A 16,626-nucleotide genomic window follows, 5' to 3' on the forward strand; every position below is an offset into this window, starting at 1 on the left:
GTTCGAAGGCAAATCATCACTAGAGGTTTTAATGTTGAGCTTCCATATCACTGTGCTCATATGTACTTTTAAGGCTGTTCCTACCTTGTAACATTCACTTACTGGTCTATTTTAAAAACCTATCTGTTTTAAAGTTTTAAGCACAATGTTGATCCTTCTGTAATTTCCTAAAATTGCATTGTTTTCCTACAAACAGTTCAACTTTCTTCTCTGTATAATACTTTAGAACACACTGCCTTGTAAAATAAATGTGATTTTTTTTCTTTTGTACCAGGACAAGTCTGATATTTTGGAGTTTGGAGTATCCTCCCTCCCCACCCCTCTTCGGAGAGGTTCTGTCTGATTTAAATAACAACACTGTGAGCTAAACAAAACAAAAACAAAAACCCCATTTGCAAAATGTGAAACATATCTAGTGCTACTTTGTGCAAGGAAGTAAGCTGTTCACATCATTATTCCACTTGAACTTTACAAAAACAGTGCAGATTATTATTGGTATCCATAATACACACTCATGGCCACCACTCAGGATTAACTCCTAGAGCCCTTTATAGTAAGAACTTTTCTGATAGCTGCATTAGGTTTATGCACATAAGACTTACATTCCCCACAAACACTTTATTTCCACGAAGCTACAAGCTGTGTATTCGGTTCATACCATTTTGTATAAGACAGTTCTCAGGGCAGGTCAGGATCCAGGGGGACCCCTGCCCTGCAGAGACAGGGGTGCGGCCGCTTGGTCAGCAAGGCTCAGGGGCCAGGCCTCAGCTTGGCGGATCCAGGAGCTTGATTTTTTTTATTGACACCGAGGAAAGAACAGCTTCTGGGGTTGGCTTTTATTAAATGACCTCACTGCTGAGTGCTGAGTAAATTCACTTATTGTTAATAGATTCACTAATTGTTAATATTAAGAATGACCGCTCAGCAGCCACCTTCCCACCTTCTATGAGCAGCCCTGCCTGCAGCCCCATTTCGCAAGTCAGGAAGAGGCCTCACGAGGTAGACATTTTTGAAGGAAAGCCACTATTTTTGGTTAAAGGGCGTTCTTCTTAACACAGTATTTAGGAAAAAAAAAAAAGAAATATTTTCCCCAAAGTGGCCCAACTTGCAGTTAAGCGGGAGGTGGGTTTGAACGCAGTCACCTTGGCCGTGGAGCTCACCCTCTTGGCCCTTTGCCTGCGTTGCCTCTTCCTGTAGCCCCTTCTCACTCTCAGGGTCCCTGGAGGCTGAGCCAGGGGAGAATAGAGGGTGCTTCCTTCCTGTCTGCAACCCAGCTGACACCTTCCTCATCCAGACATCGTCTGGCTTCCTCCCTCCCTCCCCCAGTTCTGTGCTCCACATGGACCTCCCCCAGCACACACACGTGTACACACAAGTGTGCACACACACCCCCCGTCTTTCTGCAACTATCTCAGTGCTTTGATTAGGCCATTGCTTTTTCCATGTTTAATCGTGATTCTAGGCTAGCTCTTTCTGCCTTCACAAGAGATAAGTTGTCTTTTAAAGTCACTTCTGCAGACAGCTAATCTCTTCAACTCTGTGTGCATTATACTTACTTAACTCTACAAAATTGTATTGCCAAGTTTTAGAGAGCATCTCATTGTCTCATCTTACAGATGCTGACTACACACACTTTTATTCTGCAATAAACTTTAATTTAGCATCTCTTCCTCATTACAGTTCAATCACTGGGAGCTGGTAATGCTTTTAACCCTTGGTGTCCCACCCCAGTACTCTGCTGAATGAAGGGGTAAGACAGGACCTCGGGACTCAGGCTCCCCGAGGTGGGGTTCAAGGAGGGGCAATTAGAAGTCAGATGGAATTCTTCAGGAACCAGGCAGATGAGGGAATTTGGTGAAAATACAAGTGAAAAACAAGGTAAAGTAAATTTGTCAAATATTAATGGTGTTTTTCTATTTGCTTTTTCAAATTTTCCTGGTTTCCTAAAATGAATTGATGTTACTTTTATCATCAGAAACACACCCAGTAAGCTGTTTTGAAGATCGTGAGTCCTAGGACAGTGAGCACGGTGGAGCCTGACTTCGCAGGTTTGTGGGAGGAAGTGGGGAGCCGGTGAGTCTGGGCAGCAATGCACCCCCACCCCCCACCCCCTCCTGCGGTGGCAGGGACTGAAGGCTGGACTGAGGACTGTGTGTCCTGGATCCACCCGGCCTCCCCAGGCGGTGACCTCATTCCAGGCCTTCATCCATCGCTGGAAGGTTCTTGGGCCAGTGGGTTGGAGAAGAGGAGGGGATTTGTTTCTTACTGTCCTCAGTCCCCAGCCCGAAACTGTATGAATTTAGAGATGGGAGATCAGAAAGCTTGGGCTCTAGTGGGACATCTTCGTCCTCTGTGACACCTATCCTGTCACCTAGTGTAAAATCCCAGTTGGCTTATCCCGAGAAGGAGGTCTGGAGCGCCACTGCAAGGTAACGACAGGAAACGCCCCATCGTGGGCCCATGAAGCCCCGCAGATGCTGAAGGGGACTTACACGCATTTTCCTGGATGTCAGCTTGTCTGCCAAACTCAGCAACTCTGTGTGACAGGCGGGACAGGATAATTTTGTGAGTTTTTGGCTGAAGCATCCGGCAGCTAAGTCAACGATAGAGGCAGGTGAGTCACTCGTACGCGGCAAGTAAGTGACAGGGCCAGAGCTCCAAACTTCTGTTGATTCCAAATCCAGCCGGTGTTACCCCTTGTTGTTGAGGCCCAGCAGTCACACCTGCCCTGCTTAGGCCTGGTTCCACTGCTCCCCCACACTCACCTCTCCGCCCCGACCTGAGGCCCGGAGGCCCTCCCAGCCCCGCCCACACCACCAGCCCTTCTTCTTGGCAGGGATTAGGGGGCATCCAGGAGCCACAGCCCAGCCCTCCAGGCATCGCCTGGTGCTGCCCTTGTTGCCAAGTTGCTCTGACTTTCTGCCTCTCCTGGCTGGACCTCGAACTGGCTCTGGCCTGAGACCCAGACGAGACCCAGATGCTGCCTCAGGCTCAGGGGTGGCCCAGGATCTAACACTTCTCTCGGGAATTGGCCTCCACGGTTAGCGCTTTTGGTATTAGCCGCTTCTGCTTCCTCCCCCTCCCAGCCCGGTTCAGGTACCAACTGCTCCTCGTGGTAAGCACTGGTCATCACCCCCTTAGGCTTGCCTCCCAGGGCCAGCCTACTCCAGGGCACTGTGTAGACCCTGCCTGATGACCCAGCCCTGAACTAGGGCCCCATGTACTAGACAAAGGGCTGGGCTCTGCCCCAATGTTTACAATCTGCCTGTGTGAACTGTGATGCCAAAATTCACCAAGCAGATGTTGGTGCACCCGTGTACCAGCAGAAGGACCCGGAAGAGCCACCACAGCGTATGCACAAGCTCTAAGCGGCCACGCAGTCGGCTGCGGTTCCGCACTGTCTGGAGGGTGGGCTTCCCAAGGGTGGGCTTGGATTTACACAGGAATCCACAGAGCCTGTTTTTCCTGGGAATCTAAATAACAAGGGGTAACTCTAGCATGATTTCGAAGCTGCACTGAGTAGTGGAAGACACCAGGGATCTGGGTTTCTAGAGGAACCCAAGGTCCTGGGTCAATGGGCCCAGAGTGGGTGCTTCTGGACAGGTCACTAGGTCAGCATAAGATCAGGGAGTCCAAGAATTCATTGTGGTCCTTGCAGATTTTGGGGGCTCCAAAAGGGATCAGTTCTTCCCTAGAGGATTTATTCTTACGCCAACATATCCAAGAATCACAGAGAGGCAGTGGATTCCTGGAGCTGCAATGTGTTTCCTGAATCAAACAGGAAATCACTTTGGCCCCATGTTATGTCTGATACAGCCACTCAGAAAGGCAGTAACAGACTGACGGAAAGGTCAGTGATGGGGAGGACAAAGGGAGGGAGTTGACCAAAAATCACCATCTCAGGTGGAGGTGGGCTGTGGGAGCTTTGAAGGATGATGGGCCAAATCACTCTTCAGGAGAGAGAGAGGAGAGGCCAGGCAGGGCAAACCATGAGGTCCTCCAGTTTGCTAGGGGCTGGGACATGGTCCTTTAAGACTATCAGGACCAAATACTAACCTTTGAGATGTACGTAGTGCGGAGTTCTGAGGGAACAGATGTCAGGTAGGAATGGGGGCTACTGGCCTCACTCAGTTACTGAGGAGTGAAGCCAAGGCCCATCCACAGCCGGCCCTGGCTGGGGCAGGAGGCTGAAGCCGGGGCCTGTTCACCAAGACCAGGCTTGGGAAGGGACTGCAGGGGGTGGCGTGTGCGTATTACCTATCCCACCGCTTCCGAAGCTGTGGATGTTCAGTCACTTACACAGGAGGCATGTATTCAAAGAGGTGTTAGCACCTACCCTCCTACCCTGCAAAGTCATTCCTAAGTTTATACCCAACAGAAATGTGTACATATGGCCACCAAAAAACAGGAAGAAAAATGGTAATGGGCCACCATTAGAAACAAACCAAACGCCCTTTAGCAACAGAATGGATAAGTTATGGTATATTCATACAACGGAAGACTATTCAGCAGCGAGAATGAGTAACATAGACAAATCTTACAGATGTAACTGGAATGAAAGAAGCTACTTCCAAAAGAATAATGTACCTTTTTAAAAATGAAGTTCAAAGCAGGTGATGTTAGAAGTCAGGGTGGTGGTTATCTTGCGGGGTGGGAGTGATGAACAGAAAATTCAGGGAACATCTGGGGTGTTGGTCGTTCCTGTTTACTTGATCTGGGTGCTGGTTGTACCAGTGTGTTCACTCCATGAAGTAATCTAGCTTTTCACACGTGGTTTGTGAACATTTCTGCCCATAAAAGGTTTACTTTAAAAAGAGACTTAAAAGAAAAGACAGTGGCAGGTACCCAGCTTTCAGCACTGTGCTATGGAGGACAAGGCGTGGCCCAAACACAATCCTTCCTTCAGGAGTGATGGAGGCAGACAGGAAAACGCAAGCATGGAAACAAGGTGAGTCCAGCTGCCACCTTCATGGAGAAGTGGGGAAGGCTTGGTAGATTGCTGGGCTGTGGAGGAGGCTGGTGGCCAGGAGATGGCCACAGAGGCCCCGGAGAGGAGGGTTCGCTAGGATGAGCCCTCGGAGAACCGGGGCCGCCCCCTGGAGCCCAGTGGTGGTCAGACTGCCCAGGCCTGGAGTCTGCCCTGGGCTACCCGGAGGGCAACACACCAGGCCTTTCCTGCAGCTCTGGGCATGTCACAGGTGTCTGATTCTGGACATGCACCTTTGGAAAAACATTTTCAGCAGGCAGAGCTGAGTGGAAACATACTGCTTCTAAAAGGATCCCCAAAGCACTGAATTATTTATTTGCAGCCACATTCATCATTGATGAGGCCCCTGTTGGCTTCCCTCTTCCACAAACACCTTCCCTCCCCACTCACCAGGCTCTGGTTGGTAATGTGTTGCCTTTATAAAGCATCTCTTGCACGTCACCGGGACCTTTGCTTCAGACAGAGCAGATGCGTCTTTATTTTTCAGAAGAGTTGCAGCCTTCCTCTGCTCATACCTGAGCCATGGGGGGCTGTGCCTAGAACCCGGGGCTCCTGACTGGCAGCCCAGGTTTCTTTCCAAGGTCCATTCTGCCTCTCATGGGGAACTGGGTGAGACCATTTCCCCACCCTCGCCCCCCATGGCAGGAGGGCGGGGCAGTAGCTCAAGCTGTGAGTCGAGTGACCATTTTCAGATGGTCCATTCAAATACTTACTGTTTACCATGTACAGAGGAGAAACAGGCTGTGATGGACACAGCTGTGTTTTGGCTAGAGTCCCTCGCCTCTCCTCTTAGGACCCTGATTTCCTTTCAGAAGCTCGTCTCTCCCTCCCCCCAGGGGCCAGCATGGAAGATGGCGGCTCAGACCAGGTACCTGCCCTCCTCACATGGTAGCTGGTGGGTGCCTAGAACCTCGCTCCCCAGATCCTTCCTTTTACCACCTGTCCTAGTCCAGTGGTGGGCATGTGGCCTGGAAGAGCAGCTGGAGCTCGGTGCTGGGGCTGGTGCGGGTGCTCAGAGCTGCTGCTCCTGGATACAGGGAGCCCCAGCCCCTCAGTGAGCTCCCATGGTCATGTCAGCAGAACCACTGCTGCTGCTGCCCGAGCCTGGATAGATTTCCAGATAGTCTCTGCCCCCAAGGAACTGCTTTGAAGTGGGACCCATATTGCTGCTGAATAGAGCATGTAAGTGCCATGAGGGCCAGGGACTGGGCCCAGCATTGCCCAGCCCTTGTGTCAGTTTCTCATCTACCCTCAGATGAGACGAGAGGGCTCTTCAAATCCAATGCAGAAGGCATGACCTGGATCTAAAGCTGCTGTCACTTAGTCAGTGGTGCTGTGCCTTGAATGACAAGTTAAAGACTATTGGGGATGATAAACTAGGAAAGGGGCTGGAGGAGAGCGCTTTGGTGGTGTCACGGGTCCTGGTTTGAACGGGGCTCCGATACTCAGTCAACTGCCTTGGCTCTTTAGAGACTGAAGAAGGGCAGTCTCAAATTTGCTTTGAGAATATCAAGCCCCTTTGGTCTTAATTTTAGGCTCATCAAGAAACCTTCTGATACAGAATTTTGGGAGGTGGCATCACTGGCTTTGGAATCAGCTCTGAGTTCAGATCTGTGCTCTGCCACTTCTCAAGTGTGCGTCTTGGTTCAGTTATTGCCCACGTCTGAGCCTCGGCTTTCTTGTCTGTAGGACAGGGTTGACTCTGTCACGTGGCTGCAGTGGGTATCCAGTCGGTGGTCACTTCCCCTAGCGTGGCCTCCTCGCGCTGCCGCCTTGGGAGTAGTTCTGTGTAAGCGTTAAGCTAACGTTTCTGGCGCGTTTGCTGCGTGCCTGCGCAGAGCTCTGTTTTCACAGGCGCTCTCATTTAGTCATCACCATGGCCTTACTTTATAAAGAAACTGAAGCCAAGAGAGGTTGTGACTTGCTGAGGATCACAGCTAGGATGTGGCAGAAGCAGGTTCTATTTTCTATTAAAAGTTGTATCTAGTTTCTGCATCTGTCCCCTGGGGATTGTTCTGGAGTATTGGAAATGATGAACATGGAAAGGACCCAGCATGCTGCCTGGTGCCCAGAAGGTGCTCACTAGTTATTGGGCCGTTAGGAGCACCATGGGCTCCTGGCCGGGACACGGGTGGGCCCGCCCTGCATGCTCAGTGGCTTGGGCCTCACAGCCAGTTCCTGGGAGCCCGTCCCGAGTGAAGTGCAAATGGAGCACCTGCGCCCGTGAGGCGGACGCCTCATCCTGCGTGTGTGGTGCGACCTCCTGCGGTTATTGGTTCCATGACATCCAAGGGCCCTGGGCCAAGAAGCATAAAAATACTGCTCTAGCAGCCTAGTCGCTATCAGAGGAGCACCCAGACAGATGGGCCTATGATGCAGTTGCTCATTTGAAGACAGGCAGGGCTGCCACAGTCAGGGGCCTTGACTGAGCTACTAGAACTGAACTAGGGCAACAAGGGTTCTAAACATCCTTTACGACTTGATAGACGGAGAGTGAGACAGCCAGCAGGCCTGCAGGACTCCAACAGGAGGCGTTTATTGTTAGAAATGGCAGGCCTTACACTTAAGCAGGTTGTAACATAAACACGTGGACAAGGCGGTACGCCAGCCCCGCAGGCTCCTCGCTCCCCCCCCAGTGCAGGTTTCCGTTGTGCTGTGCCGAGCTGACCCAGTCCTTGTCCCAGCACAGCAGGAGGTCACGTCCCTCCCTCTCTCTGTGTCGTCCACCAGCTGGAAGGGATGGGGTGTGACAGACTTGGAATGGCAGCTGCGGGAGCTGTGCTGCTTCTCTATGCTTCAGGGGAAACAGGAAAAAGGCCCAACAGGCAAAACGAATTTTCTTAAATGACTGGATGGAGGTATGTGACAGTCATCTGCTTAATGAGCAAAACAGAATCAACTAGTCTGGTGCTGATGCTACAGCAGCACCAGGAAGAGACGCGAGTCTCCCTCCTCCCCAGAGGCTTCAGTCCTCCGTCACGGGCGGGGGAATGAGCTGCAGCTGGAAGTTCTCCTTCTGGAAGATGCTGTTGAAGGCAGAGCCACTCTGGGAGCCACCAAATGGCCTGCAGCTGTCACTGCTGCGATTCTGGGAGAGTTCTGTAAGGAGAGCCAGCTGCAAAGGAGGGGACATGCATCGACCGAGGCTGGTGGGGCAGAGTCTGGGAGGGGGCCCTAAATAGGGTGGCAGAGTTCAAGACGGTTCAGGAAGAGCTCAGGGACAAATCTGGCCCAGCTAGAACTTAGGGGTGACTAGGGTGTGGAGGAGAGGGTAGAGTCTGGACTCTTACTTTCAAGTATGGAAAGCCAGGAAAGTGTTTTAAGCAAGGGGGTAACACGACTTGGATTTAGGGATGGTACCCAAGCAACAGCCTGGAGAAGTGACAGAAGACCTGCAGTGGCCTCTGTGAGTTGGAAAGGGAAATGGCCAGGAGATGTAGAGAAGGTGCCTATTGAGTAGGAACCCCCACTGTGTGGAGAGGAGGAGCCCAGGGTACCGGCAGGCTACTGCTCTGGGGGACTGGATGACAGGATGCCACCCAGAGGCAGGCACAAGCAAGGAAGAGCCGGTAGGGAAAGGTAATGAGCACGCTTCTGAAGTGCCTTGGAACCCCCAGACTCAGGTAGTGGCAGGACTGCTGGGAACTCCCCAAATCTGTACTCTCTCTACAGCTACAGGATTCCAGTAAGTTTTAGCCCAGGGCCTTTTGGAATCAAGACCAACTGTCCTAATCCCAGCTACAGTTATGTGTGCTCATGTGTCTCAGTTCTGGACAAAGGAGGTAAGTGGAAGAGGTGTATACAATTTCTAGGGACTGTCCTTAAATAGAGGGCTTATAGTTCTCCTTTTTCTGCATCTTGCTAGCAGGAATGCAGATGTGATGGTTGGAGCTGGGGCAACCATGTTGAACCATGTGAGTAAAAGCCATATGTTAAGGATGGCAGAGCCACAGGTAGAAGAAATCTGGAGAGAGGCTCACGGAAGGTTGCCCTGAGATGCCTGCATTTCCAATTCCATTTTGGTTAAACCACTTTAATTTAGCATTCATCCTTCATGGCCAGAACAAATGCAGATGCCTAGCAGAGTCTGGGGCTGAGGGCAGGTTGGCAGTCATCAGTATAAAGGGTCCTAGATGAGGGACTGGGCTTATGCTTGCTTGCTCTGGAAGCAGGATAAACACAGATGCCCTTCTGTGTCCTCACAGCCCATGGCAGGTAAGGGACAGAGATCTTTCCACTTCCTCTGCATCCTCTGCCAAGTTCTGAGTGCTCCCTGGGGTCAGGGCTGCACAAGCCATAACAGGGAGGCCAGGGCACTTACAGACTAAGGAGGAGGCTGGAGTGAGGACTTGAGGACACTGTTACTAAAACAGTAATTATGGATAGGAGATATAAACAACCACACAAACATTACCCTGGAACTTCCTCGGTAGAGATGGCAAAGCTGATCAAATGCTTGGATTTGCTGTGGATCCAGAACAGGTTCTGAGGCTGCCTGAGAAATCAAGAACAGTAAGGTTAGTAACCCCCAGGGGAGGCCTCTGGATTTGGTCAAGGCTGAGACAGGATGTGGCGCTTCCTTCGTTCCTGTGAGGAAAATCCATGCTTCCAGCAACTGGTGAGATACTTTACTGGACAGTAATCAGAAATGGGCGTGTCCCTCCTCAGTCCCTTGGTGCCAGCCGCAGGTGGACCTCTCTAGGGACACCCCCCCACCCCAGGGTTTCCAGCTTTTTCAGACTGACGAGCTTCCTTAAGGGCTGCTTGGTCCCTCTCTGCCTTTACTGTGCAGAGCAGTTCAGTTCCACCCAGCCCTGCGCTCCCCACTCCCCCGCCTTATCCCTCACCGAGTAAGGCGCTCAAAGACGCTCCTTCTTTGTGCAGGTGGTGGGGATACAGTATATGTGAAAAATCACGTCATTTCCCTGCCTCATTGTAAAGCTGGTAGCCACCTACGGGGCTGCGATTTTAGTCTGCTTTGGAGGAAGGAAGTCTAATTGCTCCCCCAGTAGTCTTGCTTTGCTCCACCTGTTACTGCACCAACACTGTGGTCCTACTCAGTGGATCCGATCCAACGCATAGCTAGAGGGCAAAATGGGATCCTGGCAGAAGCCGCCACAGGCTTTGGAGTCGGAGGTGAGCTGGAATTCCAGTTCTGACACTAACCTGCCACGTGATCTTAGGCAGGTCCCTTCTCTGACTTGAGAGAGGATGACTCTTCTCTGTAAGGTTGCTGAACATTAAATTAGACAAGATCCTTATTTAAAGTATCTTTAACCGGCTGGCACCCCACCAGGGCTCAGCTTTTATTACAATCTAGGGACACCCTTAATTTTAAAGTTAAATGATAATTTCAGAAGGGTTTCAATGATGCAGGGTCTGGGTGTTGACACGAGCGCATCTATGGGGCCGAGCGAGGCTGTGGGACTGAAGGGAGCTGCAAGAGGTGGTCTGTTTCTATGAATGTCCTGGCAAGAACAGCAACCAAAACAGTGATAAAAAAACAAATGCCTGTGTCCAGGATGTGGAAGACTTTCAAGAACAGGGCAGTGGAGTGGACGACAGGGGAGGCACAGAGCAAATACCACCACTCAGAAGACTGACCACGTCCTGAGCATTTACCACAGCCGAGCCCCTTGTGCTGCATACTCTGTGTGGGTGAGCTCGTCAAATCCTCACCGCCACTCTAGCAGGAAGGTACTGCCGTGTCCAGCCCTGCAACCCCCCAGGATTTGAACTTTAAAAAGCATTACATACAGAAACTTTAAGAGGTTATGTAAAGTTGTCTTCCAGAAAGGACTTTACTTTTTTCCTCAAAATTTTCACCACCCTTAGGGGGGAAACCTACTAAGAGCTAAGACAGAATGGAAATAAGCACTACCCCTGAAATAAATCACGCTAGTGAGTGTGAAATTATTTCACACCTTCATTTCCTAACTAGGTGAAAAGGATGTGCTTCGAGACCCAGAAAGCAGCTATCCACGATGAGGGTCACAGCTCATGGGCCCCTGGAGTCCCGCAGGATGCTGCAGAGGTAACGTCTGGCTTCGGAGACCAGCCCAGGGGACAGTGGCCTTAGTTCTTCCCAGTGCTCTCAGTGGGCTGAGGATGGTCTGAAGGGAATCCTGAGCAGGGCAGCCAGAAAGAGAAGACAGACTGCAGGGGCCCTGCTTTGCATTCTAGACTCACACCTTGGGTCCGCCAGACACAGGGAGGGACCGTCCCTAACCTGAGAACGTTTCAACTTGCCTTGACGCTGTAAAAATACTTTTTCTCAATAGACTTTGGTAGGAAAAATGATCCTATTCTTGGAGAGAAAGTGTGTGGAGTATCACACTTCCAGTAGATACTAAGTAAGATACACTGGGGAGTTCCAAGCTAAAGATAATTTGAAGGTTTGAGAAATACTGCAAACTGAGCATAAGCAAGCAAGAGAGAAAACGGTCCTGCCCTGATTCTCCGAGTCCCTTCAGTACTGCTGGCATGAACTGGGGAGCAGGGCGGGTTAAGGACAAGGACGACAGGTGCCTTTCACTGGCCATTCGAAACCTCACCACACTCCCTGTGACATGGGACCAAGCCTCCCTGATCGCACCTTTGCTTATTCCCTGGTTACCCCGTGATAAAGTTTAACAAGGAGGGTCCAAATGGAAACAAGTCGGGAATGGTCTAGGTAAGGTGCCCTGGGTGGGGGGAGGAGGTGTTAAGGCAGGTTAATTAAAAAGAAGGTTGTAAAGGCCAAGTTAGCAAATGACAAAGCAGGGGGAGACCTCTCCTTATACTTTTATAAAACAGCCCTTTGCTTTGAAAGGATAACGTAAGGAAAAACCTCTCATGAAATGTACTACTGTACTCACTATGAAGATGCAGCTGTGCAGGCCACTTACGATGACCTGTGCAGAATTCCCATCAGACCCTGCGCTGAGAAAAACTGCTGGGCAGTTACTAGTTGTGCAGACTTGCTACTAATTATGTTTTCTTTTTTGCTTTTGTCACTTGGAAACTCAAAGCTAAGTGGTCAGCTATATAAGACTAGCAGCTGGATAGGGCTTGGGGGCAAACATTTACGTGTGCTATTATAACCTGGTTTTATATTATTTTCATAGGCGAACAGTTTTAAAAAATCTAGATTTCCTTATTTATTTTATCCAATTGGATCTATTTTGGAAGCCAACTCAAATCATTATGGGAAAGTGAAGGTCATGTCGGATCAGAAGTAGAAAATGCTACTGTTAAAAACAGAATCGTGCTTTCCACACACAGCCCCCCTGCCCCCGGCAACAGTACATGGCAGAGACGTCTGTTCTAGGCACAGAGTAGATGGCTCTAGCCCCCGGGAGTTTGCTCACTGAGACAGAAGGTGCAGAAGTCTCAAATGATGGTCCAATCCATGTTTTCTAATCCAGCACTTCTCCAGCTTTTATGTGTGTGAGTATCACTAAGCGATCTTGTTAAAATGCAGATTCTGGTTAGAAGGTCTGGGGTGGGGTCTGAGATTCTGCGTTTCTCACATGCTCCCGAGCTGGTCCTTAGTTTGCACTTGAAGCAGCCGTGTGCTAATCTGTACCTAGAACAGCTCAGTGCGGCTGGACTTCCTGTCCTCACTGAGCCCTAATGGGAGCAGGACACTCTCAGGTTATGGGCACTTGCCTCCTGATTCAGCTGTACCAAATCAGCCAGTCAATTAGCATTTCTCTTTTTCTAAGGTATCCCGATTAGGTATGTTTTCAGCATCCATTAAGCTCTCGTGCATCTTTGCAACCCTTGGGTATAAAAAGAAAATTTACTAAGAATATTTTTACCCCATGGTTTACTTTGAATCTTCCTGAAATGCAAGCCCTGTACCTACTTTACTACACAGGTGAACAGGATTGTGTAAACTGAGGAAGAGAAGGCTTGGAGACCTACCCAACCTGAATGAAAAATTCACGGCCAACTAAGGGTCATAACCAGGTCCTCTACCTCATAAACCCTAGCCCCCTTGTCCTAGGAGAAAAGCTGGAGTAACAAACAGGTAAGTGTGCACATACACGTGTATATACACACATACATGCAGACCCATAATTTCAACACAACATACCCAGACCATGGTGGCACCAAGGCTTGTTATCTTAGTCCTCTAAGCTCTTAAACTCCTTGGAGATACCAAAGGAAGGGGTTTTCCAACAACATCCTTCAGGAATTAAAAAATATGGTTGTTCTTTGGGTGTGAAATAACTGAAGGTGACAGGTCGTTTCTTATATAGGCCATCATCCTGGACAGCAAGACACTGAACTAAGGAGTGCCTGCTCGGGCTGCCCTGGGACCCTCTGGAAGCAAAGTTTCTGCAGGGTGGAGACAACCTATTCTTGGCGGAGCTGTACTGTCTCTGTGGAAAAGTATCTGAAAACAAGTCATCTGAGGCGAAACAGGAGAGCCATCTGTAGACGTGCCTAGGACCCAGGAAATGCTTACCTCTCTTAAAATCCTTCCTGGAACAAGACAGAGTATTTTTAAAATGGAAACATTCAGGCAATGACTTATAAGTCACTAAGGTGAGGATTTCTGTATTCTTCTCCATGGGTCTCGGGTTCGAAAAGTGAGGTGGGGCAAGAATGAGGGGAGGGACAGGGCCCTGGGGAGGCCGCTTGTCCAGCTGGTTTATGCCTGCCCCCTGCAGGCTCCTGTCCTCTCCCCCTAGGCCTCCTGAACAGGGATCCAGTTCTGTGGTTCAGCAAATATTTCTAGGGCCTTACTATATCAGCACCTGGGGAATAAGGATGAGTAAATCCAGAGGAGTTTACAGATTCCGGGACATTAAAAACCCCACAAAAATATTTCCCCTTCTCTAGTCTGATAAGCAACACTTGAGAGGTTACTGAGGTATAATAACCACATATATAGCATGTCTGCCAGGGGCCTTGTTTGAAACACGGTCTCACGCTGTCTGCATATACCATCAAAATTGTCCTTGCAGTTACACTGTTGCGCTCACTGTAGTGTAATTATCTGTCTCTTCGTTAGCTAGTGAACTCCTTGAATATGAGACTTTATCTTATTCATCCTTCTATTCCCAATGCTCTACACCCAGCAGATGTTCAACAATTTCTCAACAGTCCCACACCCTGGCTTATTCTGAGCTGTCCATTTAGGTATGAGAGCGGGCAGCAGCTTGCTCCTCTGGCCCAGCATGAAATCACTGACATTCGTCTTCCGTTTCTAAGAACTTGGACTTTCTAAAGATTCTTTGTGATTTCTGGCATGTTTGTCCTGTATCTCAGTGAAATATCTATTTCATTATATTTAATTCACTTTTGGGGAAAGGATTATTTTTCAAATGTCAGAAAATACCAACCCTTTTAAGAAGGAAGGAAAACTACCAAGCCAGTGGGACTTGTGGTTAAAAGCCTTTCTCTTGTCACTTCAGCACGTCCTGGTGCAGAGCCCTCCGTCCGGTATGCCCGAGACCTGCTCCCTCAGAGCCTGCACTCCTGAGCCTGCCGGCCTGAGCCCAGCCCCGGCATCACTGGTCACTGGCACTACAGTTACCAGTGAGCTAGCTGCTTTTTTTTTTTTTTTTGTAGTATAAGGATGATGATAATAGCTGCCCCCATAAAGTGGCTGAGCAGATTAAGAAAGTGAGGCACATGGAGCACTTGGTAAATGCCCAGGACTTGGGAAGTTCTCAGTGTTATTAACTGGAGGGCCCAGTCTACATGCGATACTGGTCATGTATGCCTAATCTAATGTGGCCAACGAAATGGAAAGAAAGACATCAGAGCATGGCGCAGCCAAGACTGGTGCACCTGCTAGCAAGAGGGATGGGTGGATGTTGTGGGAGAGAGAAGGGAGAGTGGAGGGAAAGCGTTGTGGGAGGAGAGCTTCAGGACAGGCTCTCTCTCCCACCCACTGGCACCCAGCACTGCCTGGCACAGAGCAGTCATGAGATAATTATCTGCTGGTCAAATGGAGGAAGGGATGGGAAGGGCGAGCAGATTTTCTATGTACATCGTCACTGGCGTGTTTCTAAACCCCCTGCAATGCAGGAAGACACACACAGGGGTGGCTTTGGACAGACCTGGGTCCACCTGGATTCTGCAATGATCAGGGAGTGGCTCTGGCCAAGTTACTTAGCTTCTCTCAGTTTCTTTGGCTGTATAACTACTCTTTGCAGAATTGGGAGGATTAGCGATCCTGGATGGGCTTGGCACCTATTTGATGGTCAGTAAATGGTAGTGACTACTGTGATTGTGTTATTTCTGCTCCCAGGAGAAGTGCCTGGAAGAAAGAATGGGCTGAGAAGCAGGAAACCTGAGCTCTAATCCCATCTCAGCTCCCTGTATAACCGCACAGGTCTCATCACTCCTCTAGGTCTGTGTTCCAATTTATCAAAGTGCAATGCCATCATGGGCCACACTCTACCATCTGCGTAAGATGTGGGCACCATGAGATAATAAGCGCTTAAGGCATGAACGTTTCAAGTAAGATACTGATGTTTACTGAAGCTGATCATGGCTTTATTGCATCGTCAGAAGTAAACAAGGCCAACCAACTAGAGGCACTGTCACAAAGACTCCTGAGAGCCCTGAAGAGAAACAGTAAGATGCTATCAGAGAAACTGATTTGTCAAATCAGTGTCATACACACAAAAAAAGTGGGAGCAACAAAACCTGAACACAGCCTCAGTTTGACAAATCTGTAAACATAAAGCACTCTTTCCAGACCATCTCACCCACCAGCACAGGACTGACTAGGAGTGATTTTTCCAACTGGAAGAGAAAGAAAAACAATCAATACTATCTGCTAGCATAAATTTCTTTCTTCCTGTGTGATAAAGTCCAATGATAAGAGCTGAAAATTAAACTGTAGCTGAACATTACACGAAGAAGCAGTGATGGCTCTGGAAATGACCTTGTAAGACTCAGCATTAAAGTAAATCCGGTGGAAAATGAGGTGCTGATGATCTAGGAGAGCCCCAGGGAGAGGGCCGTTGGCTCATGTAGCGCCAACACATTTCAAAGCTCAGTGACTCACAGACGTGGTGGAAGTGAGAGCTGTAATTACATCTGCTGGAAGGAAGAAAACAAACCAGGGCTTCCAGGATCCACGGGCCTCGCAACCAGCATATCAAGCTTTGATACAGGAAACAACCGTGATCCCTGCCACCCTGAAGGCTGGGTTCCTAGGAATACGGGTAACACTATGGATTCTGGACACAAAGCCTTCCGAGTCATACACAGAGATGGGGACAGTCACAGGGACTGAGCTCTGCTTGTTCATTTCTTATTCTCCACAATAAATAAGTGCTGAAATAAAAATCTTAACATTTCCCTTCCTACTTGTCTTCCCACATGAACACATGAGAGGGCTGAGTCTAGTTTGTGAAGGACGTGGGGCTCTTGGTTTAATTCTGCAGCATAATTGTCTCTTCAATCTAGGCGGCTTCTGCTGGCGGTGCTGTGATGTGCTGGTGGGGATGGGGGTACAGATGGTGCAGAATGTATGGCTTGAGAACCATATTCCCCACTTCCCTCCCGCCTGCCTCGGCCTGTCAAATCTTTCTGTACCTAATAGAGTCAGACTTTTACCACCACGTAAGCTGTTTCAAACTAGAGGTCCTTAATATTTAACACTTTTTGCCTAAAATGAAACTTTGACT

The 16,626-nt window shown here is 49.4% G+C and overlaps 2 protein-coding genes across 8 annotated transcripts in view; one reads left to right on the forward strand and one right to left on the reverse strand.

The window, feature by feature from the left end:
* Nucleotides 1-16,302, forward strand: part of C1H3orf70 (chromosome 1 C3orf70 homolog) — an 81,007-nt gene extending 64,705 nt beyond the window's left edge. For 2 of the 4 annotated variants that reach the window (XM_074366617.1, XM_074366615.1), the window contains 5 exons: nt 1,681-11,021; nt 12,251-12,415; nt 12,849-13,001; nt 13,234-13,522; nt 15,237-16,302. The gene's annotated coding sequence lies outside the window, so the exon portion shown is untranslated. The remainder of the gene's footprint in view (nt 1-1,680; nt 11,022-12,250; nt 12,416-12,848; nt 13,002-13,233; nt 13,523-15,236) is intronic. The other 2 variants (XM_074366622.1, XM_074366620.1) reach the window with 2 other exon arrangements.
* VPS8 (VPS8 subunit of CORVET complex) overlaps nt 7,500-16,626 on the reverse strand; it is a 222,892-nt gene continuing 213,765 nt past the window's right edge. Inside the window, exons 46-47 of one of the 4 annotated variants that reach the window (XM_045519728.2) lie at nt 9,402-9,482; nt 7,500-8,086 (exon numbers count right to left, since the gene is read on the reverse strand). In XM_045519728.2, the coding sequence (XP_045375684.1) occupies nt 7,964-8,086; nt 9,402-9,482 (204 nt within the window). In that variant the 3' untranslated portion in view covers nt 7,500-7,963. Of the gene's footprint in view, nt 8,162-9,401; nt 9,483-16,626 lie in introns of all 4 variants that reach the window. The other 3 variants (XM_010959180.3, XM_045519727.2, XM_074366605.1) reach the window with 3 other exon arrangements.

Source organism: Camelus bactrianus, chromosome 1 (assembly GCF_048773025.1).
Source record: "Camelus bactrianus isolate YW-2024 breed Bactrian camel chromosome 1, ASM4877302v1, whole genome shotgun sequence".
In the NCBI taxonomy this organism is placed as follows: Eukaryota; Metazoa; Chordata; class Mammalia; order Artiodactyla; family Camelidae; genus Camelus; species Camelus bactrianus.